At 45.1% G+C, this 23,755-nt stretch overlaps 1 protein-coding gene, 1 long non-coding RNA gene and 1 pseudogene across 4 annotated transcripts; 1 reads left to right on the top strand and 2 right to left on the bottom strand.

Moving 5' to 3' along the window:
- Window positions 1–451: 451 nt before the first annotated feature.
- On the bottom strand, window positions 452–1,135 carry LOC123439834. Its single transcript, XR_006630184.1, has 2 exons — window positions 928–1,135; window positions 452–818 (listed from the first exon to the last, which is right to left on the bottom strand). It is a non-coding gene; the product is annotated as an uncharacterized LOC123439834 (long non-coding RNA).
- A 4,138-nt stretch (window positions 1,136–5,273) lies between these two features.
- LOC123441641 lies at window positions 5,274–11,704 on the top strand (annotated as a pseudogene).
- Window positions 11,705–14,769: 3,065 nt separating this feature from the next.
- On the bottom strand, window positions 14,770–16,871 carry LOC123443588. Of its 3 annotated transcripts, XM_045120022.1 has the most exons (3): window positions 15,564–16,871; window positions 15,246–15,472; window positions 14,770–15,136 (listed from the first exon to the last, which is right to left on the bottom strand). In XM_045120022.1, exon 1 carries the CDS (start codon window positions 16,768–16,770, stop codon window positions 16,207–16,209), a length of 564 nt encoding a protein of 187 aa, XP_044975957.1. In that variant the 5' UTR covers window positions 16,771–16,871; the 3' UTR covers window positions 14,770–15,136; window positions 15,246–15,472; window positions 15,564–16,206. The 3 variants fall into 3 exon arrangements, with proteins under 3 accessions (XP_044975957.1, XP_044975958.1, XP_044975959.1); XM_045120023.1 differs by having other exon boundaries at window positions 14,770–15,472; XM_045120024.1 differs by having other exon boundaries at window positions 14,770–15,347.
- Window positions 16,872–23,755: the final 6,884 nt, after the last annotated feature.

Genomic DNA, 23,755 nt, shown 5'->3' with positions numbered 1-23,755 from the left:
TTACTTGTGTTAATTGAGCATACATACATTGCATATTGTTTGTGCTCATTATATCGTGTTGGCTATTTCTTTGTACAAGATTAATCGTTCAAGCATACCCTCTATATCCACACGTTCACACTTGCAGCTTTTGATATATCATGTGCTATAGTGTGATCTAGTATCTTGTGTTGTTCACCTACTCGTCGTGTGATATAGCTCAAGTAAGTTTGTGTAACTTACTTATGCTTGTTAGTAACAGTGTTGTGTCCATCTTGGTAGATCGTGTTGTTGGTGCACGTTGCGGTGTCTATTGCATTTAGGATTTGTGCTTGAAAAGTATCCTCTTAGTTTATTTCCGCATTAGGTTTAAGCCAAATCCGAAGAAGTTTTTAAATAGCCTATTCACCCCTACTTTCCAAATTAGTGCATCAAAACCCAAATTGAAACACTTATTTTGAGAAAGAGGGAGTACTAAAAATTATGCATATTCCAGTGCGTCAAAACATGATATACAAATAAATTTATGCCAATGTTTTTCTTTTTGCAGTAAGGATATCAATGACACAATGTGATCTAGGAAATTGATACAGCAACTCTGAACCGTTAAACTAAATCCTATGTAAACAGGAGATAAGCCAACACGACAGGAAAGATAACAACTGAAGAATAAGATGCCACACATAGCTTAGTATGGAAATCCAACCTCGTTGACATCCTAATTTTATTGCGAAATATTGTGTTCTTCTACTTGTTCACAAGCTGCTCATTGTCAAACTCGTTGTTGCTTCTCTCTGTCATTACATCTAAGTAGGCCTTTTCCATTATTGAATCGCAACCTATCAGAGTGGATTCAAAGTAAAAAATCAAAATGTCCGATAAGGGGAAGAAAATATGAATCTATGGAGAAACACTTAATACGCTCATCCACGAATCTCCTCCCTAAACCTGCTAGGACGACATCAACCTTACGGGCTAGATGTGATGTCTATCCCGTAGTAGTCCAGATCAAGAACTCTACCGAGAGTTTGTCTTCTATCCGGGGACGTGCTGCAGATTGGGTGAGATGCGAGGATAAGCATGGATAAACATCTGTGGACAGACGAGGTATCCATGCCACAGAACTTTGGATCGATAATCTGCTCAGGCAGTTCGCCCTCCATATCGTGGACGTGCTGAATATGAGGTGGGATCGAGTTTAAGCAAAGAGGATCTGAAAATCAGAAAAAGGGGAAAGGGCGAAAGGAACAAATAGAACAACTAACCTGAAGAGCTTCGCTTGATTCGACACTCCCGTGGACGAATACCATCGACATGATTGAGCTTCCTCCTTCTCCGGTGTAGCCGCTCCTCGTCGCCATTGCTGCGGAACAAGCAGAGCTTCTTCTCCTCAGGTGATAGAGAAGGGATAATGGGAAGGTGGGGTCACATGAGAGAACCTTTTTTTTTTGCATTGACATGAGAGAACCTGGGAGGGCCCATAAGAGTGGAATACGGTGGGCTGGATGACCGGGTAAAACGCTATACATAACAATACGAGCCGCATGCATGGTCCCGCACTGTACTTGCCTGCATGTGGCGTTGATCCTCACACGCGCGCTAGCGGCTGGGATTGCCGCTGTGAACGCAACGCGCTGTAGAAAAACCGCGTCCCCATGCGGTAAAGGGCATTCACAGCGTGTTTCGTTCGCAGCGGCAATCACAGCCGCTCGTGCTCGCATGAGGATCCACACCAACCGGCCCCACAGCCCATGTGGCATTTCACCTCGGTCTCACTTCTAAACCATTACCACGCGATATACCGATGAATACAGTCGACCGTATCTGACTTTAGTGGGCCCGATACGCCCTCCTCACGTAGCAGGATGGTGGGACTCCTCGCTCAGATCTGGAGAAGCGGACAACCTCACCACCGCTCCTGCTCGTCGCACTCCTCCGCTAGCCGTCGACTAACCCACAGTAGAAGAGGCGACCTCCCCTGTTACACGGAAAAAGAGGAGGCGAACTCCCCTATCCAAGCATCCTCACGGTGCCAGAAGAGTTTGAGCCGCAGCAGCGGCAAGAGCTGAGGAGAAAGAAGAGGGGAAGGAGATGGAAGTTTCAGATCCAAAGCTGCTATTCTTGTTTTCCTTCCCAAATCTGCTTGCTTTTTTGGTTTACTGTGATTCTATGTTTTGATGTGATCTTTGTTTCTTGATAGGAAGAGATTGGATGAGAAAAATCTCCTCCTCAGATTCACCCAAAGAGTCAATAGATCGGGGATGGTCCGAGGAGGAAGACAGCCACGAGCGTAGCCTCCAGATCTCCAAGCCGCTTCTCCTCCCTAGACTATTGCAGTGCTCCTCGATTTCCTCACCTGGCTCGTAACGTCCGTCACGCAGCGGGATGAAGTACGGAAGTGAGATTAACATACATACCTTCATCTGTCTTATTCTTTCTTCTTCTTTTTTTTGTTGGATCCAGCAAGAGGTGGATGCAGATGTCTTCTATTTTATCATATATTTCTTTGATGAAAATTCTTTTATTTTCTCCTCGATTTGCTATGGATCTTGGCTATTACAATTGGTGTGCAAAAAAAAATACCCTACTGGATTTGGTCCCGGTGAATTTGCTCTAATGTTTCTTTACTTTTAGAATGGTGGTCGCTCTCCCGAAAAAAAGAGTTCTAGGTTGCTGCTGCTTCACGTCGTCGGGGCATGGCTCGGGGTCGACCGTCTTTGACTTGAGTTTTGGTTCATAAGATACGGCAAGGCCAGGGAGGAGCATGCCTCTTGTCTTCACATACTCATCCTTTTTTTCTATGGATTGGAAGGGGTTGTGGCTTGATAGATTTTGTATATTGCGTTCAAGATTTGTTGTGCTCATTAGTAGCACTTTTCCCGTGAAGTTCTTTTCGAGTGAATCAGACAGCATTGCTTAAAGTATCCGACTAATAAATATTTGAAGATTTGCAAGCACTATTTTTAACCAAGATGAAGTACTTTGTTTCTCACCACACTGCACTGATGTTATTATTTCACTTTTGGTATTATTTCATCAGTTGGTAAAGTACGGATTCATGACTGAATTATTAGTTCATACTGTAAATGCTTTGATTTGTTCAAATATTTTTGGTAAATTCTTTTTTTCAAGAAACCATGTAACTTTTGAAGGATTTTACTAGACCATTGTGCGCCTTGTTAATTGCTACATACTCTTCTGTGTGGTACTTTTTTAATCTCCGAAGGACCACATATTTTGGTCTTGTGTGTGTACCAAGGAGACAAAGAGAAGTTAACCTCTCTATTATGATATTTCTCGTTTTCTTTTGACAGTTCTTTATGACAGAAGAAATCCTCCATCTGCACTGTTTCATGTGATTGATTTGTGAGACTTGTAGTGCTAGAGCGTAACACACATGTGTTTCTCTTCAGGAACTTTGTGCATTTTTTCGTTCACGATGACTTTTTGTTTACATCGGCCATACCTGATGGTGGAGCCAGAACTTCTGAGCGTAAATGTCTAATTTGACAATCAAAATTGAGTCGTTAAATACAGACCACTACAATGTGATTAGTGGCAACATAGTCTATTAGCCTGATCCTGATATTTCATTAACTTGCATATTCTTGGGACCAACCATATCCAAAGATAAACCATCGTGCAACAATAAAGTTCTTTCGCTTCTAGTAGTGGCATATCTATACATATGTCGTGGCAAGAACGCTCTACTAAGCCTGTCCTGAATAACCAGTGGACAAACCTTCAAGTTCTAGTATGCATCATGTTAGTAACCCAAGCGCAAGGCGCACTTTATCAACTTTTTATCCCTTATGATGAAAACTTTGTTCATGCATGTAGAGCACTTGACAGGTCGATCCAGAAGTATTTTACCATCAACGATAACAATTTAGGAATTTTGCAAAAGCTTGTGGCGCACTTAAGGTATATGACACGAAGGACTTATCAAAATTTATCTATTATGATGAAAACATTGTTCATGGACGTTGTGCACTTGAGTGATATATCCAGAAGAACTATACCCTCATCTTAACAATTAAATAAATTTGCTCAAGCGTGTGGCACACTTAATATATAGTGAGTGAAGGACTTATCAAAATTTTATCTCTTATTATGGAAACTTTGTCATGTATCGTTGTGCACTTTCATGATCGATCCAGAAGACCTTTACCATCATCCATAACAAACTAAGAACTTTGCTCAAACGTGTGGCGCACTTAAGGTACATGGCACGAAGGACTTATCATTTTTTATCGGTTATGAAGAAAATATTGTTCATGCATGTAGCGCACTTGAGAGATCGAACCAGAGGAAATTTATCGCCATCCTTAACAATTTAAAAACTTCACTAAAGCGTGTGGCGCACTTAAGGTATAGAGCAGGAAGGACTTATCATATTTTCTATTTCTTATGATGAAAACTTTGTTCATGCATGTTGCACACTTGAGAGATTGATCTGGAAGAACTTTGACGTCATTCATAACAATTTAAGAACTTTGTTGAAGGGTGTGGCGCACTTAAGGTATAGGGCACAAAGGACTTATCAAAAAATTGTCTCTTTGTGATGAGCATTTTGTTCATGCATGTTGCGCACATGAGTGACCGATCCGGAAAACTTTACTGTCATCCACAACAATTTAAGAACTTTGCTAAAGCGTGTGGTACACTTAAGGTATAGGTCTTAAAGGACTTATCAACTTTTTATCTCTTATGACTAAAACTTTGTTCATGCACGTTGCACACTTGAGTGATTAACCCGAAAGAATTGTGTCGTCATCCATAACATTTTAAGAACTTTGCTAAAGTGTGTGGAGCCCTTAAGGTATAGGGCACGATGAACTTATCAACTTTTTATCTCTTATTATAAAATCATTGTTATTGCACTTTGAGATGTCAACGTGGAAGAACTTTAGCATCATCCATAACAATTTAAGAACTTTGGTAAAGCGTGTGGTGCACTTATAAGGTATAGGGCACAAAAGACTTATGATTTTTTTATCTTTTATGATGAAAACTTTGTTCATGCACAGAGAGATCGATCCAGAAGAATTTTATCGCACCAGAGCGGTAGTATCGCTTAAGGCACAACAAATGCATAACAGTTGGATTTGAACCCCCCACTATAAAAGTGGATCTTCTTCCCTATTTCCCCTAACGACTTTTGGATAGCTTTCTCCTCCATTGTTAACCCCTAAAAACTTTTCCTTCTCTCTTTCCTTCCATCAATCTTACATCATTTTGAGGTAAAATAGGGAGGAGATCTATACTTCCACCAATTCCTCGTCAACGCCGCCATGGCCGCAGGCAACATCGGCTCATCCGTGTTCCCTCGGATGGCGCTGCCAGACTTGCCCCACGCGTCGGCTTGCACCCCGATGTCCGGCTTCTACGTCTACCCGCAGGCCTCCCGCCTCTCCGGGGAGTGCTCGTCGGAGGTGAGCGTGGTGGCGCCTTCCACGCCCACGCCCGCGCCCATGACCAAAGCGCCACACCGGTGGTCGGTGGCTCATCATCAGGAGGCGCGAGGAAAAACGCGCGGCAGATGCCAGCCGACGTGCTGCCGGGTGCATGCAACGTGTTCGATGGAATGTCGGCTGCTGGCGACGACAACTACATGCAGAACTTGATCTTCGAGGGTGCTGCGTCGAGGGGCGTTCACGCCGTCCACCTTTGATCAAGATCAGGCGGCCTTCATGCGTGATCGGTTCGGCATGGACCTGGATGACTTGCCACTCAACCACGAGTTTCCGGAGGACTACGGGCAAGAGGAAGAGGACGAGTGCGACATCGAAGGGGAGCCTTTGTGAGTTCCATGAGCGCAGGAAGTTTCCACCGTACCAAATAGTAAGCATGCACGGGTGGGTGTCCATTTCGAAGCGTTGGAGGGTGATCCTCTGGTGATGATTTCCCCCTCCGATAGGGTGCCAGAACAGGGTCCAGATTGGTTTCAGCATGTTGTAAATTATAGATACAATCACTTCCGGAAATTATATCAGCATGTTGGAAAGCAAAACAATAACACGCAAAGATGTCCACATAAAATAAGAAAGGAATAGGTAGATATAAACAAAATACTGAACCAGGCACAACAAAATATGGTTGACAACCGGTCCGACAAATCTCTCCCTGATAATAAAGCAAATAGGGTTTCTGTCGTCCGTCATGGCATTTATGCAAAAGGCCCCTCCGTTTTCTGTTAATCAACCCGTAGTCCTGTTTTTATTTGAGACAACGTTTCGTTTTTACCGTGTTCATCTCCCTTCCTCTTATCCACTCGGTCTTGTCGATCGGCAGCGGAGACGGCTACGGTGCAGCGGCGCGGAAGGGTGGAGGACGCTTCGCCGCCTTCCTCTTATCCACGCCCAGGTGACCCCATTTGGATGCACCGCCGATAGCTCTCTCCGGCCTCCGCCGGACCTAGACCTGTGATTTCAATCCGCCGCTGATCTCCCCCTCACCCCTGTCTCTTCCGATCTCTCTCACCCCCGTCGCGTTTCGCCGTCGACCGAATCCACACAGCGCCGTGCTCGACGCGAGTGTGCTCTCGCCGGCGTCGCGGACCGAATCCGGGCAGCGCCGCGCTCAACGCGGGCGTGCTCTCGCAGGCGCCGCGGACCGAATCCAGACAGCGACGCGCTATACGTGGGCGTGCTCTTGTCGGCGCCGTAGACCGAATCCGGGCAGCACCGCGCTCGACGCTGGCGTGCTCTCGCCGGCGTCACGTGTGTTGTCATTCACGCCCCTGCATCTCCTTGTTCTTTGGTTTGTGGCGGAGAAAAAATGCATCTTGGTACCGGTCGAGGGAGCATGGAGGAGTGCGGCGCTGCTGGTCAGAGTGGCAGCAAAGGAGTACGCTGCTTTGGTTCTACTCCTATGTTGGCCTATATGCCCAGGATTGAAAGGGCTTCATTGACTTCCTCAACGATGTGAGGCGCTTGTGTGGCTGCTCCATGACAAGTCTCGTGAGTTGAGATGCTAGGTAACCAATTTTATTGTTTTACTAATGACATGGTTCATAATAAGATCTGTAACATAGAGTTCCCGTATATATCGAATACATTTTTCAATAATGGACAACATTTTATCATCATTGATTTTACTGATTTTTGGTGCTTCTTATGCTTCTACTCGCTCTGTAGTAATGTGTAAGAGTTTATCTATGAGTAACCAATACAAGGTTCAATGATTTGGGTGGTGCTTGCCCTTTTGAAGTTGATTGTTATGTATGGCATGTTTGTTTCACCATACTCTAAAATTCACTACTGCCTAGGTTGGGGCTTTGATTGTGATCCCAATATGCTTGTTTTCTCGGCTGCTGATAGCACAACCTTGCATGAATTTCCTTTTGGGACAGTACTCTTGTGTGCTTCACATATATTTTCCACCATCTTTGGTTTACCTTCAGCTGCATTGTTGATGATGAAAGGGTTGCCCAAAAGGTCCTGGACAGTACACTTTGGAGATTTCTGGGCGTCAATGGAGTTCTTGTGGGAATTGTTATGGGATACTTTGAAATTATCCTACAAAAAAAAGATCACATTAATATTTTATTTATCATTTTTTGGGAGCACCAATGCTTATGTACAACGGAAATTTGTTAGATCTCCTTATACATTGTATTTTTAACACCAACTAATTGTTTCTATTTTTGGGGTATCTTGGGAGACATAACCATACTTGGAACCTTCGCCAGATTCTACCACCTCTGGTTTTTAAACTTTTGTGAAATAATTTCATGAAGATGCAAAGATGGCCAACTTTGCTTTGCAAACAAAGGTAGACATGATAAATATATTTATCCCTCGCCGAACTACACTGAATTTTGTGGTAGCTGGTGGAGCTTTTAAAAAGTTATGCACCCCGTTGTAGTGATAAATAAGATATCAAACATGGCCATATAGTTCTGCTTCAGCATACATACCTGGACTCTTTCCAGATGGTGTTGTCTTAGCAAAGCTTTACCCGAGATATTATATTATTAGTTATTATTCAAAACATTTAGTGTTCAGTTAGCATTAGTTGTGATCTGAACATCAAAAGTGTGGGGTGGTTGAGTTGAGAAATACGTAGCATTCTGCCAATGATTATGTTGGATAACGTCGCATGGGAAACAAAAAATTTCCTACGCGCACGAAGACCTATCATGGTGATGTCCATCTACGAGAGGGGATGTGTGATCTACGTACCCTTGTAGACCGTACAGCAGAAGCGTTAGTGAACGCGGTTGATGTAGTGGAACGTCCTCACGTCCCTCGATCCGCCCCGCGAACCGTCCCGCGATCAGTCCCACGATCTAGTGCCGAACGGACGGCACCTCCGCGTTCAGCACACGTACAGCTCGACGATGATCTCGGCCTTCTTGATCCAGCAAGAGAGACGGAGAGGTAGAAGAGTTCTCCGGCAGCGTGACGGCGCTCCGGAGGTTGGTGATGATCTTGTCTCAGCAGGGCTCCGCCCGAGCTCCGCAGAAACGCGATCTAGAGGAAAAACCGTGGAGGTATGTGGTCGGGCTGCCGTGGAAAAGTCGTCTCAAATCAGCCCTAAAACCCCACTATATATAGGAGAGGGAGGGGGAGCCTTGCCTTGGGGTCCAAGAACCCTCAAGGGGTCGGCCGAGCCAAGGGGGGAAGGATTCCCCTCCCAAACCGAGTCCTACTTAGTTTGGAAGGTGGAGTCCTTCTTCCCTTTCCCACCTCCTCCTTTTTTCCCCTTTCCTCTTTGATTTTCTTCCCAATGCGCATAGGCCTCTCTTGGGCTGTCCCACCAGCCCACTAAGGGCTGGTGCGGCACCCCAAACACCTATGGGCTTCCCCGGGGTGGGTGGGCCCCCCCTGGTGAACTCCCGGAACCCATTCGTCATTCCCGGTACATTCCCGGTAACTCCGAAAAAACCTTCCGGTAATCAAATGAGGTCATCCTATATATCAATCTTCGTTTCCGGACCATTTCGGAAACCCTCGTGACGTCCGTGATCTCATCCGGGACTCCGAACAACATTCGGTAACCAACCATATAACTCAAATACGCATAAAACAACGTCGAACCTTAAGTGTGCAGACCCTGCGGGTTCGAGAACTATGTAGACATGACCCGAGAGACTCCTCGGTCAATATCCAATAGCGGGACCTGGATGCCCATATTGGATCCTACATTTTCTACGAAGAACTTATCGTTTGAACCTCAGTGTCAAGGATTCATATAATCCCGTATGTCATTCCCTTTGTCCTTCGGTATGTTACTTGCCCGAGATTCGATCGTCAGTATCTGCATACCTATTTCAATCTCGTTTACCGGCAAGTCTCTTTACTCGTTCCGTAAGACAAGATCCCGCAACTTACACTAAGTCACATTGCTTGCAAGGCTTGTGTGTGATGTTGTATTACCGAGTGGGCCCCGAGATACCTCTCCGTCACACGGAGTGACAAATCCCAGTCTTGATCCATACTAACTCAAAGAACACCTTCGGAGATACCTGTAGAGCATCTTTATAGTCACCCAGTTACGTTGCGACGTTTGATACACACAAAGTATTCCTCCGGTGTTAGTGAGTTATATGATCTCATGGTCATAGGAACAAATACTTGACACGCAGAAAACAGTAGCAACAAAATGAAACGATCAACATGCTACGTCTATTAGTTTGGGTCTAGTCCATCACGTGATTCTCCTAATGACGTGATCTAGTTATCAAGCAACAACACCTTGTTCATAATCAGAAGACACTGACTATCTTTGATCAACTGGCTAGCCAACTAGAGGCTTGCTAGGGCCAGTGTTTTGTCTATGTATCCACACATGTAAATGAGTCTTCATTCAATACAATTATAGCATGGATAATAAACGATTATCTTGATACAGGAATTATAATAATAACTATATTTATTATTGCCTCTAGGGCATAATTCCAACAGATTAGTGGTTAGACATTTTTTATTTATCCTATTTACATGTCCACCATGGTAACCATAGGTTATATGGAACCAAGACCTTTGGGATGTACAACAGCAAATTTCTTATTTCTGTAACAAAAAAATTAATATGTCAGCTACTTTGTAACAGGTGTACTTATTGGTTTCAGTTATGGTGCAGGGTAGTTAATTCTTTAGAAGTAGGTGGAGAAACCAAAATTCAAGTGAGAACACGAATACTTCCTTGGTGTGTCTATACATATGTCTCTTAGCTGAAACCCTCAAGTGAGTACGAATCAAATGAACAATGGCCCAAGGGCTCAGGTGCATTTGAAATTGTTATATTCCTCTCCAATTCAGCCAACTGGAGTATCATGCTCTCGTTTCTAGAGGTTCTACAGTTCAATCCTTATTTTATTTGATCTGGTGCATGCATTCTATTGCATCAGGATGTGTAAGTAGTTAGTAAGTTTTCTGCTAATTACCAGGATCAACTTGAAGTAGCTACTGATGGATTTAGTGCATCAAGGGAGCTTGGTGATGGTGGATTTGGAACTGTTTATAAAGGTAAAAACATGTTTGCCGAACTCGTTGCTTGTCAATGTTATATGTAAATTGCAGATGTCAGCAGCTCTGTTCTCAACTGTATTCTTTGATAAAACTATCTTGCCCTTATTCACTTTGAAATAACAACTTTGACATTTTTGTCATTCAAGAAAGCTCAAGGATGGGAGAGTAGTCGCGGTTAAACGCCTCTACAAAAACAACTACAGATGGGTTGAGCAGTTCCTCAATGAGGTCGACATCCTATCCCGCTTGTTGCACCAGAACCTTGTCATCCTATATGGCTGCACATCCCGGATGAGCCGTGACCTTCTCCTGGTGTACGAGTTCATTGCAAATGGGACTATTGCGGATCATCTTCATGGGTCTCGTTCGGTGGAACGAGGCCTCACATGGCCCCTGAGATTGAACATTGCCATTGAAACGGCTGAAGCACTGGCCTATCTCCATGCAGTTGAGATCATACACCGGGATGTGAAGACAACCAACATATTGCTGGACAACAGTTTCCATGTCAAAGTTGCAGACTTTGGGTTGTCACGCCTGTTCCCGCTCGAGGTCACCCATGTTTCGACTGTTCCACAGGGCACACCGGGCTACGTCGACCCAGTGTACCACCAGTGCTACAAGCTTACCGACAAGAGCGATGTGTACAGCTTTGGCGTCGTGTTGGTGGAGCTGATTTCCTCAAAGCCTGCTGTGGACATGAACAGGAGCCACAGTGAGATCAACCTGGCCAACATGGCTCTCAACAGGATTCAGAACCATGAAGTTGCTCAGTTGGTTGATCCGGAGCTCGGCTACGATACCGACCCTGAAACGAAGAGAACGATCGACCGGAGGTGGCCTTCCAGTGCCTGCAGATGGAGAGGGAGATGCGGCCGTCGATCAAGGAGGTGGTGGAGATCTTGACTTACGTCAAGGACGGAGACTATCAATCTAAGAGCATGAGAAAGAAGGCGTCTCATAAAGAGGATGTGCACTTGCTCACGGATGGCGTGCAGTTTTCTCCTGACACGGTCATCCATAGATTCCATAGCCAGTCAACTAATCACTCGGTAGCGTCGAATGCTAGCGGATTATAGGGCGCGGAGGTCAAGAGGCCGCGGCTGCTCCTCGACAGCGACGGCGCGGGGGTCGACGGGCTGTCATACCACCGTAGTGGCAACGACCAGAGCCCGGAGGCGGCCTTGGTGCCGGAGCCGAGCGTGGACCTGTACTTCGCCGATGGCAACGGGTTCGGCGACGTGTAGATGGACGGCTCCCCGCCCTATAGCTTTCACATGGACAACGGCTACTGACTGCTTCCCTGAACGCCGGCTATCGGTGCCGGTGTATGTATGTAGATAATGTTGGCACTAAGCCATGCCCGCACACGATGATGGCCGAGCAGTTCCAGGTCGCGGGTGAGCAACGACTCACGTTCGCTCGACAGCGAGTCACGGGGCGCGCGTGCGTGGGCAGCGGAGGCTGATCGCGTGGGAGCTACGCCCCGTTAGCTACAAAACTGGTCGTAGTTAGTGGCTGGGTGTGATGCATCCATGCATGGGTTAGTGGGCGTTGTGGTGGCCAGGTCATGTGTGTGTGCGTGTGCTGGTGTGTGTACTTGACTATAAAAGCCTCCCATGTGTACTGCTTGTAGGAGCCCTGACGTGTGTTACCGAGCGCCGGTATGTGCCGAGCTGTAGGCGTCGGTGGGTTGTCGAGCCAAGTAAGAAGGATCTAAGAAAGATGTAGTCTTCGTTGGGACTTTTATGTAGGATTTTTGAACATCAACAACTTACTATGAATAATCCAGTTTATTTAGAGTGAGTTGAAGGAGTAAGTTTTATTAGCACAAAAGAAGATTACGAGCTTTTGAAATATAATAGAATTTTCATAAAGTGGATCCTTATGTATCTTACAACCAATTTCATTGGAAAATTTCTTACAACACGTGAACATGTCCATCATTCAGTATACATATATGACAAGGAACATAAGATGGCTTAATCTGCAATCCCAGACAACATGAACCTCTAAAGAGAATAATTATGGGAAAGTGAGATGTTTGCCCTATTGCAATGCACACCAACTCTTTTCATGAATGGCATTTTTTGAACCCAAAAAATATGTCAACTTTAAGACCATTTTTCTATTAAATTAAGATATGTCTTATTAAGCATGACATATCTTAACTGAATGGAGTACCTACAATAGTAATGGTGAAAATAAAATAGTAACGCCCCAAACCAAACAATGCAAACATTTTTTTAGCCATTTTACAAAGATGGCAAGGCCAACAGCATAATTCTTCATGTTGAGAATTGTTAATGTGGGTCATGAATCAAACAATTACTCGTGTTATAGGCTACGAGATGTGATGCTCTTTTTTCTCCCGGTGCAACGCACGGGCATTTTTACTAGTCCATACAAAAGATAGACAATAAAGTCTGGAGAACATTTTTTTCGCTTGGACCGTACTTACGAGATTGCTGTGTAAGATTTTTTTTATTGATATATATGAAACAAGGACTCTGCCGATCATTGTCAACTACAAATAGATTGCACAACAAAAGTTCTCATGGATGTTTAAGCGTTAGTTGCAACATAGTATAGAAACTTACTTTGTAAATGCACATGGCCCACTTGAGAGATTGGTCGAAAGAACTTTACGTCATCTATACCAATGAAAGCACATTACTCACGTTTGTGACACACTTTGTAGAACGGGCATGAAGGACTTTGTCCATAACTTTATCTCTTATGATGAAAACTTTGTTCATGCATGTGGCGCACATGAGACATCGATCCAGAACTACTTTACCGTTATCCATAACAAGTTACTAAGAGCATATACAAACAAACCCCCCTAAACAACCGATCGGACTGCCCGGACACTGTCCGGACAAGAGAGAGAAGAAAAAATCCACCCAACCAGACTTCCCACTTTGTACCCATATGATCGCTTCTAAGTCAGGTTTAAATACTTTATGATCTAATGATGGAATTCGAAATCACATGATGTATAATTATAGAATGAGTAACAATGATCTTAATGACCGCTTACTTATATCAAATTATGTGTAGGTTGATATTTTTTCTAGAACACATAACAAATGCAGGAGCTCATATATACGCGCATACACTGATCCCTGTGAACACACACGCACGCAAACCCTACCCCTATGAGCACACCTTCGAAAAACCGAGTCGACATATCATCTTGAGATTGACAAAGTCACCACAGGCGCCTCGTAGTCGATGTGAACGTTTCCTTCCACTGAACGTGCATTGCCGAAAATCCTGAAAGAAATCTAGAAATAATGCGAGCACGAGCATTTGAACTGAAGGGTTAGGGATGCCAGTATGCCACTGTCCTCCTAACTATCCAACCACGGGTTGGTTAGCTGGATAGGCTGATATCTATTTCGTACACATAGGACAGAACAAATGCATTGGCTTAAATGATGTGCGCTTATATCCTTTTTCGCATGGTGGGTACTTAATACACCCTCCATTCCTAAATATAAGTCTTTTAAGAGATTTCATTAGAGGAACTACATACGGATGTATATAGACATATTTCAGACTATAAATTCATTCATTTTGCTTCGTATGTAGCCCTTTAATCAAACCTATTCAAAGACTTATATTTAGGAACGGAGGGAGTATATCAAAATGACGAAATTCAAACAAAACGGATGTCGTTTGAGGTCATGCATTGAAGTTGCCATTAATACATGTGTGAGTAGACAGTAGCACTTTTTAAATCTCTCACCCAACTCACTCATGATATTGTACTATCAAGTTCATAAAATAGTGCATCCCGGTTTGAAATCCAGCTCGAGCCAACATCGCGTGGTGAGAATAATAAAACACGAGTACACATCCAGGCTTTGAAGAGGAGTACTACTATCACGCTCATGCGTCCTTGTACGGTCAGTACAACCGTGGACAGGTTGATTTGACAACACGCTTGTACTGTAAAACTATCTACTGTGGCTGTTTATAAAGTAAATGCAGAAATTGAGAACGAGTCTTTTTGCACAGATGAATGGTACTTAGTACTAGTATCAAGTGCCAGTAGCACGGCCTGTCCATTAAGAAAAGCACTACACTCATTGCTTCAGCACTTTACTAGTGGAATATACTGAACTTTATTGAATAAGTCCAGTTACAAAAAATGTCATCGATCCAGGCTCGCAAGCACAACCTCAATACATCCCCGTCAGTTACACAAATTTACAAGTTACACAATTTGTAGGATCATACTCCCTACGTTCCAAATTAGTGCATCAAAACCCAAATTGAAACACTTATTGTGAGAAAGAGGGAGTACTAAAAATTATGCATATTCCAGTGCGTCAAAACATGATATACAAATAAATTTATGCCAATGTTTTTCTTTTTGCAGTAAGGATATCAATGACACAATGTGATCTAGGAAATTGATACAGCAACTCTGAACCGTTAAACTAAATCCTATGTAAACAGGAGATAAGCCAACACGACAGGAAAGATAACAACTGAAGAATAAGATGCCACACATAGCTTAGTATGGAAATCCAACCTCGTTGACATCCTAATTTTATTGCGAAATATTGTGTTCTTCTACTTGTTCACAAGCTGCTCATTGTCAAACTCGTTGTTGCTTCTCTCTGTCATTACATCTAAGTAGGCCTTTTCCATTATTGAATCGCAACCTATCAGAGTGGATTCAAAGTAAAAAATCGAAATGTCTGATAAGGGGAAGAAAATATGAATCTATGGAGAAACACTTAATACGCTCATCCAGGAATCTCCTCCCTATACCTGCTAGGACGACATCAACCTTACGGGCTAGATGTGATGTTTATCCCGTAGTAGTCCAGATCAAGAACTCTACCGAGAGTTTGTCTTCTATCCGGGGACGTGCTGCAGATTGGGTGAGATGCGAGGATAAGCATGGATAAACATCTGTGGACAGACGAGGTATCCATGCCACAGAACTTCGGATCGATAATCTGCTCAGGCAGTTCGCCCTCTATATCGTGGACGTGCTGAATATGAGGTGGGGATCGAGTTTAAGCAAACAGGATCTGAAAATCAAAAAAAGGGGAAAGGGGGAAAGGAACAAATAGAACAACTAACCTGAAGAGCTTCGCTTGATTCGACACTCCCGTGGACATGATTGAGCTTCCTCCTTCTCCGGTGTAGCCGCTCCTCGTCGCCATTGCTGCGGAACAAGCAGAGCTTCTTGTCCTCAGGTGATAGAGAAGGGATAATGGGAAGGTGGGGTCACATGAGAGAACCTTTTTTTTTTGCATTGACATGAGAGAACCTGGGAGGGCCCATAAGAGTGGAATACGGTGGGCTGGATGACCGGGTAAAACGCTATACATAACAATACGAGCCGCATGCATGGTCCCGCACTGTACTTGCCTGCATGTGGCGTTGATCCTCACACGCACGCTAGCGGCTGGGATTGCCGCTGTGAACGCAACGCGCTGTAGAAAAACCGCGTCCAGAAGGACCGTACACAACCGAATGCAACAAGGCATGACAACAACTGGCGATGGCTGTCGAGCGGAGCAACAAGCACCGGCGAGCGAATCAAGGGGGAGCTCCGGCGGGGCTGGTTGTCAACAGAGGAGGCATGCAACAACATAATGGCTTGGCCAACGAGACAACAATAGTGAGGAAGGTGCAAAGGAGGCGGGCAACAGCGAAGCAACATCTATTCAAGCGGGGGATGGCGACGCAAGGTAGGCGAGTAGCGACACTGTTGGTGGCGCTACACACGACGAGCAGAGGAAGCGCTCGTATGAGCAGGCAGGGATGGGAGGAAGCAGGAGGCACGATAAGGCAGAGGGGTCCAACCAGCGAGCCTCTCCAGTGGCGTGGCGAGGGGGCCGGTCGAGGATGGCTGCTCCGGCAAAGGCTGGTCGGAGGTGAGGTGGACCCGGTCGGCCAGCAGGAAGGAGGCTTCGGCGGTCGGCGGCTTCGACGGCCATGACACAAGCGCCGCAAGACCACGACAGCTACGCGGGCGCGAGCGACAGTTCCTGGTGGTCGCGCTAGTAGCCGGCGACCTCGGAGTAGGGGAGGTCGAGCCCTTGTGTGTCTGCACGCGGGAGGAAGGCGAGGACGTCGCAGTAGGGCGCATGAGGATGAGGGCGAGGCACGAGGGAGGTTCGCCGGAGATGCGGTCGAGCTCGAGCGGGAGGTCCTCGGTGCCGAGCTCGAGCATGGGCAGAGCGTGGATCTGCAGGGTGGAGCAAGGAGGAAACGTGATAGGGGATCGCGGAGAGAGGTCCTCGTGCTGGATTTGGCTCCAGAAGGAGCTGGACGCGTCCATGGCGATAGTTGGATAAGGAGGAGGGAGGCTACGTGCTGGCTAGGCGGGGAAAACAAGAAGTGGCAGAGGCGCGGGTATTGGGTAGACTAGGTTTGGGATTGATCCAGATTTCGTATATAAATAGTAGGGTTAGGCTAGGTTTGGACCATATGATGCGATAAAAAAATAGGTTAGGGGTCCATTTGAGAAACCGATGATGTTTGGGGTATTTAGGGGATGATCCAGATCCAACACTCATGGCCGTCGGTTTCGGGTTTGGAGAAATTATCGGACGTACGCGAGGGTCTGCGCACTGTGCAGAGGGCTAGGCGGAGATGAGAGGGGAAACGGCAGCCCGGCGTCAGAGTTTAAAATACCGAAACGTCGGTGATTTAGACCGTCTATAGTTCCAATATAGGTTTAACGGTTCGGGTATCATGGACTCCGATTGCGATGAAATTTGGGAAGCGGTCTACCTACACTATATTAAGACCGCACACCAACTTTCTACCTAATCCGAGAAAGTTTTATACACACTTTTAAAAACAACATTTTAATGGTGTCGTGGGCACGTGCGTGTGTGGTTGGTCTCAAAACGGCCAACGATGAAAACTGAGAGAACCGGCAACTAATAACGAATGATGCAAATTTTGAAAAATGACGACAACGAAGTGCCGATGCAATGCCGATGATGCGATGATGAATGCGACAACCAAATAAATCACACGACGACAACGAAATAAAAAGGGAATCTTCTGAAGTGTCGGTTCCGGGCTGTTACAGTGCCACTCATAATTCCAAAACTTATTTGTTCAAATAAGAGTTTGATATGATACTGGTATTAATTAAACATACACATATTTAATTGTCAGCTAATGTTCCTATTTCAGTTTTGAAATGCATGTGCGCCCCTTATTGAGTGACATGAGAGGTTTGTAATCCCACACCCCACAATATAAGAGCGTTTTCCAAGCTACATAGCTTGCAAAACGTTCTTATATTGTGGGACGAAGGGAGTAATTTTCTGTGCGCTTTGGTCATCGACGAACTTTGTATGTAACATAGTTTGAAGCTACCATCTGCGAACAGTCAATACTTGTGAAGATCTCAACGTGGAGACTATTTTTTGAGTAGTAGGGCCAATTATATCAATGCATGCACCAAAGTACAACACGTATGCTATCTATGGGAAGCATTCTAGGGATAGTAGTTTGTGGTTCATAGGGAGCCACTATTGGACTATTTTCTTTGGGGCTTTTTAATTATTTTTTCCTATCCTATGTTTGCTTTGGTCTTATGACTTCGCTAGCCGCTCGTCTATTTCCCTGTGTGTGTTGGGTTAGGTGTGTGCATCCTAGCTATGTAGAGGTTGGGTGTGTGCCCATTTTTGTATGTATCCTATTGATGCTCCATTTTGAGCCAATAAAATCCACCCTTTATCGAAAAAAGGGAGGCACTATTGGGGCAGAGAATGCAATGATTCGAAAGATAATCTCACTACTATTTATGTTTTCATGAATCTCAGATACTGAACATCATCATAATGAATATGAGAATGCATGCATCATACGAATATTGCGAAGCAATGTAATGGCTATCAAACTTGGCATCAAGGGATTGACATCCGGTCTAGATGCAATGGAAGCCACACGCTCCCCACTTACATATTTGTGTTCAGAATATGATCCTAACATTGATTTGTTGGGGAACGTCGCATGGGAAACAAAAAATTTCCTACGTGCACGAAGACCTATCATGGTGATGTCCATCTACGAGAGGGGATGAGTGATCTACGTACCCTTGTAGATCGTACAGCAGAAGCGTTAGAGAACGCGGTTGATGTAGTGGAACGTCCTCACGTCCCTCGATCCGCCCCGCGAACAATCCCGCGATCAGTCCCACGATCTAGTACCGAACGGACGGCACCTCCGCGTTCAGCACACGTACAGCTCGACGATGATCTCGGCCTTCTTGATCCAGCAAGAGAGATGGAGAGGTAGAAGAGTTCTCCGGCAGCGTGACGGTGCTCCGGAGGTTGGTGATGATCTTGTCTCAGCAGGGCTCCGCCCGAGCTCCGTAGAAACACGATCTAGAGGAAAAACTATGAAGGTATGTGGTCGGGCAGCCGTGAGAAAGTCGTCTCAAATCTGCCCTAAAAGCCCCCATATATATAGGAGGAGGGAGGGGGACCTTGCCTTGGGGTCCAAGGGACTCCCAAGGGGTCGGCCGAGCCAAGGGGGGGAGGACTCCCCCCCCCCGAAACCGAGTTGGACTTGGTTTGGTGGGAGGAGTCCCCCTCCCTTCCCACTTCTTCCCTCCTTTTTTTTTTCTTTTCCTTTGATTTTCTTATCTTGGCGCATAGGCTCCCTTGGGGCTGTCCCACCAGCCCACTAAGGGCTGGGGTGTCCCCCAAAAGCCTATGGGCTTCCCCGGAGTGGGTTGCCCCCCTCCGGTGAACTCCCGGAACCCATTCGTCATTCCCGGTACATTCCCGGTAACTCCGAAAACCTTCCGGTAATCAAATGAGGTCATCCTATATATCAATCTTCGTTTCCGGACCATTCCGGAAACCCTCGTGACGTCCGTGATCTCATCCAGGACTCCGAACAACATTCGGTAACCAACCATATAACTCAAATACGCATAAAACAACGTCGAACCTTAAGTGTGCAGACCCTGCGGGTTCGAGAACTATGTAGACATGACCCGAGAGACTCCTCGGTCAATATCCAATAGCGGGACCTGGATGCCCATATTGGATCCTACATATTCTACGAAGATCTTTATCGTTTGAACCTCAGTGCCAAGGATTCGTATAATCCCGTATGTCATTCCCTTTGTCCTTCGGTATGTTACTTGCCCGAGATTCGATCGTCAGTATCCGTATACCTATTTCAATCTCGTTTACCGGCAAGTCTCTTTACTCGTTCCGTAATACAAGATCCCGCAACTTACAGTAAGTTACATTGCTTGCAAGGCTTGTGTGTGATGTTGTATTACCGCGTGGGCCCCGAGATACCTCTCCGTCACACGGAGTGACAAATCCCAGTCTTGATCCATACTAACTCAACTAACACCTTCGGAGATACCTGTAGAGCATCTTTATAGTCACCCAGTTACGTTGCGACGTTTGATACACACAAAGCATTCCTCCGGTGTCAGTGAGTTATATGATCTCATGGTCATAGGAATAAATACTTGACACGCAGAAAACAGTAGCAACAAAATGACACGATCAACATGCTACGTCTATTAGTTTGGGTCTAGTCCATCACGTGATTCTCCTAATGACGTGATCCAGTTATCAAGCAACAACACCTTGTTCATAATCAGAAGACACTGACTATCATCGATCAACTGGCTAGCCAACTAGAGGCATGCTAGGGACGATGTTTTGTCTATGTATCCACACATGTAAATGAGTCTTCATTCAATACAATTATAGCATGGATAATAAACTATTATCTTGATACAGGAATTATAATAATAACTATACATTTATTATTGCCTCTAGGGCATAATTCCAACAGTCTCCCACTTGCACTAGAGTCAATAATCTAGCCCTCACATCACCATGTGAATTACATTGTAATAAATCTAACACCCATACAGTTCTGGTGTCGATCATGTTTTGGCCGTGGAAGAGGTTTAGTCAGCGGGTCTGCTACATTCAGATCCGTGTGCACTTTGCATATATTTACGTCCTCCTCCTCGACGTAGTCGCGGATGAGGTTGAAGCATCGTTTGATGTGTCTGGTCTTCTTGTGAAACCTTGGTTCTTTTGCTAAGGCAATGGCACCAGTGTTGTCACAGAACAAGGTTATTGGATCCAGTGCACTTGGCACCACTCCAAGATCCGTCATGAACTGCTTCATCCAGACACCCTCCTTAGCCGCCTCCGAGGCAGCCATGTACTCCGCTTCACATGTAGAATCTGCTACGACGCTTTGCTTGGAACTGCACCAGCTTACTGCACCCCCATTAAGAATAAATACGTATCCGGTTTGCGACTTAGAGTCGTCCGGATCTGTGTCAAAGCTTGCATCGACGTAACCTTTTACGGCGAGCTCTTCGTCACCTCCATACACGAGAAACATCTCCTTAGTCCTTTTCAGGTACTTCAGGATATTCTTGACCGCCGTCCAGTGATCCACTCCTGGATTACTCTGGAACCTACCCGCCATACTTATGGCCAGGCTAACATCCGGTCTAGTGCACAACATTGCATACATGATAGAGCCTACGGCTGAAACATAGGGGACGGAGCGCATATGCTCTCTATCTTCATCAGTTGCTGGGCACTGACTCTTACTCAATCTCGTACCTTGTAACACCGGCAAGAACCCTTTCTTGGATTGTTCCATTTTGAACCTCTTCAAAACTTTATCAAGGTATGTGCTTTGTGAAAGTCCTATCAGGCGTTTTGATCTATCCCTATAGATCTTAATGCCTAGAATGTAAGCAGCTTCTCCTAGGTCCTTCATAGAGAAACTTTTATTCAAGTAACCTTTTATGCTCTCCAAAAGCTCTACGTTGTTTCCAATCAGTAATATGTCATCCACATATAATATTAGAAACGCCACAGAGCTCCCACTCACTTTCTTGTAAATACAAGATTCTCCAACCACTTGTATAAACCCAAATGCTTTGATCACCTCATCAAAGCGCTTGTTCCAACTCCGAGATGCTTGCACCAGTCCATAAATGGATCGCTGGAGCTTGCACACCTTGTCAGCATTTTTAGGATCGACAAAACCTTCGGGTTGCATCATATACAACTCTTCCTTAAGGAAACCATTAAGGAATGCCGTTTTGACATCCATCTGCCAGATTTCATAATCGAAAAATGCAGCTATTGCTAACATGATTCTGACGGACTTAAGCATCGCTACGGGTGAGAAGGTCTCATTGTAGTCAACTCCTGGAACTTGTGAAAAACCCTTTGCCACAAGTCGAGCTTTATAAACGGTCACATTACCGTCAGCGTCTGTCTTCTTCTTAAAGATCCATTTGTTCTGAATAGCCTTGCGGCCTTCAGGTAGTATCTCCAAAGTCCACACTTTGTTCTCATACATGGATCCTATCTCGGATTTCATGGCTTCTAGCCATTTGTTGGAATCTGGGCCCACCATTGCTTCTTCATAATTTGCAGGTTCATTGTTGTCTAACAACATGATTGACAAGACGGGATTACCGTACCACTCTGGAGCAGCGCGTGATCTCGTCGACCTGCGTGGTTCAACAGAAACTTGAACTAGAGTTTCATGATTATCATCATTAACTTCCTCCTCAACCGGCGTCGCAACGACAGAGGTTTCCCCTTGCCCTGCGCCACCATCCAGAGGGATGAGAGGTTCGACAACCTCGTCAAGTTCTATCTTCCTCCCACTCAATTCTCTCGAGAGAAACTCCTTCTCGAGAAAAGTTCCGTTTTTAGCAACAAACACTTTGCCCTCGGATTTGAGATAGAAGGTGTACCCAACTGTCTCCTTTGGGTAACCTATGAAGACGCACTTTTCCGCTTTGGGTTCCAGCTTTTCAGGCTGAAGCTTTTTGACATAAGCATCACATCCCCAAACTTTAAGAAACGACAACTTTGTTCTTTTGCCATACCACAGTTCGTATGGTGTCGTCTCAACGGATTTTGATGGTGCCCTATTTAAAGTGAATGCAGCTGTTTCTAATGCATAACCCCAAAATGATAACGGCAAATCAGTAAGAGACATCATAGATCGCACCATCTCTAACAAAGTACGATTACGACGTTCGGACACACCATTACGCTGTGGTGTTCCAGGCGGTGTTAACTGCGAAACAATTCCACATTGTCTTAAGTGAGTATCAAACTCGAAACTCAGATATTCACCCCCACGATCAGACCGTAGGAACTTGATCTTCTTGTTACGATGATTTTCTACTTCACTCTGAAATTGCTTGAACTTTTCAAATGTTTCAGACTTGTGCTTCATCAAGTAGACATAACCATATCTACTTAAATCGTCAGTGAAGGTGAGAAAATAACGATATCCGCCGCGTGCCTCCACGCTCATCGGACCACACACATCGGTATGTATGATTTCCAATAAGTCACTTGCACGCTCCATTGTTCCGGAGAACGGAGTTTTAGTCATCTTGCCCATGAAGCATGGTTCGCACGTGTCAAGTGAATCAAAGTCAAGTGACTCCAAAAGTCCATCAGCATGGAGTTTCTTCATGCGCTTTACACCAATATGACCCAAGCGGCAGTGCCATAAAAATATGGCGCTATCATTGTTTACTCTAACTCTTTTGGTCTCAATGTTATGTATATGCGTATCGCTATCGAGATTCAATATGAACAATCCTCTCACATTCGGTGCATGACCATAAAAGATGTTACTCATAGAAATAGAACAACCATTATTCTCAGACTTAAAAGAGTAACCGTCTCGCAATAAACAAGATCCAGATATAATGTTCATGCTCAACGCAGGCACTAAATAACAATGATTTAAGTTCATCACTAATCCCGATGGTAGTTGAAGTGACACGGTGCCCACGGCGATTGCATCAACCTTGGAACCGTTTCCTACGCGCATCGTCACTTCGTCTTTCGCCAGCCTTCGTCTATTCCGCAGTTCCTGCTTCGAGTTGCAAATGTGAGCAACAGAACCGGTATCGAATACCCAGGCACTACTACGAGAGCCGGTTAAGTACACATCAATAACATGTATATCAAATATACCTGATTTTTCTTTGCCCGCCTTCTTATCTGCCAGATACTTGGGGCAATTGCGCTTCCAGTGACCCATACCCTTGCAATAGAAGCACTCTGTTTCAGGCTTAGGTCCAGCCTTGGGTTTCTTCGGCGGATTGGCAACAGGCTTGCCGCTCTTCTTCGAATTGCCCTTCTTGCCTTTGCCGTTTCTCTTGAAACTAGTGGTCTTGCTCACCATCAACACTTGGTGCTCTTTACGGAGTTCAGACTCTGCGACTTTCAGCATCGCAAACAACTCGCCGGGAGACT

Source organism: Hordeum vulgare, chromosome 3H (genome assembly GCF_904849725.1).
Source record: "Hordeum vulgare subsp. vulgare chromosome 3H, MorexV3_pseudomolecules_assembly, whole genome shotgun sequence".
Taxonomy (NCBI): domain Eukaryota; kingdom Viridiplantae; phylum Streptophyta; class Magnoliopsida; order Poales; family Poaceae; genus Hordeum; species Hordeum vulgare.
The sequence above is the reverse complement of the archived record's forward strand: the minus strand, read 5'-3'. Positions and strand labels throughout refer to the sequence as shown.

What these genes read in the sequence shown, in the direction of transcription:
- LOC123443588 (XM_045120023.1), bottom strand. Translation starts at nt 16,770, where the DNA reads ATGGACGCGTCCAGCTCCTTCTGGAGCCAAATCCAGCACGAGGACCTC.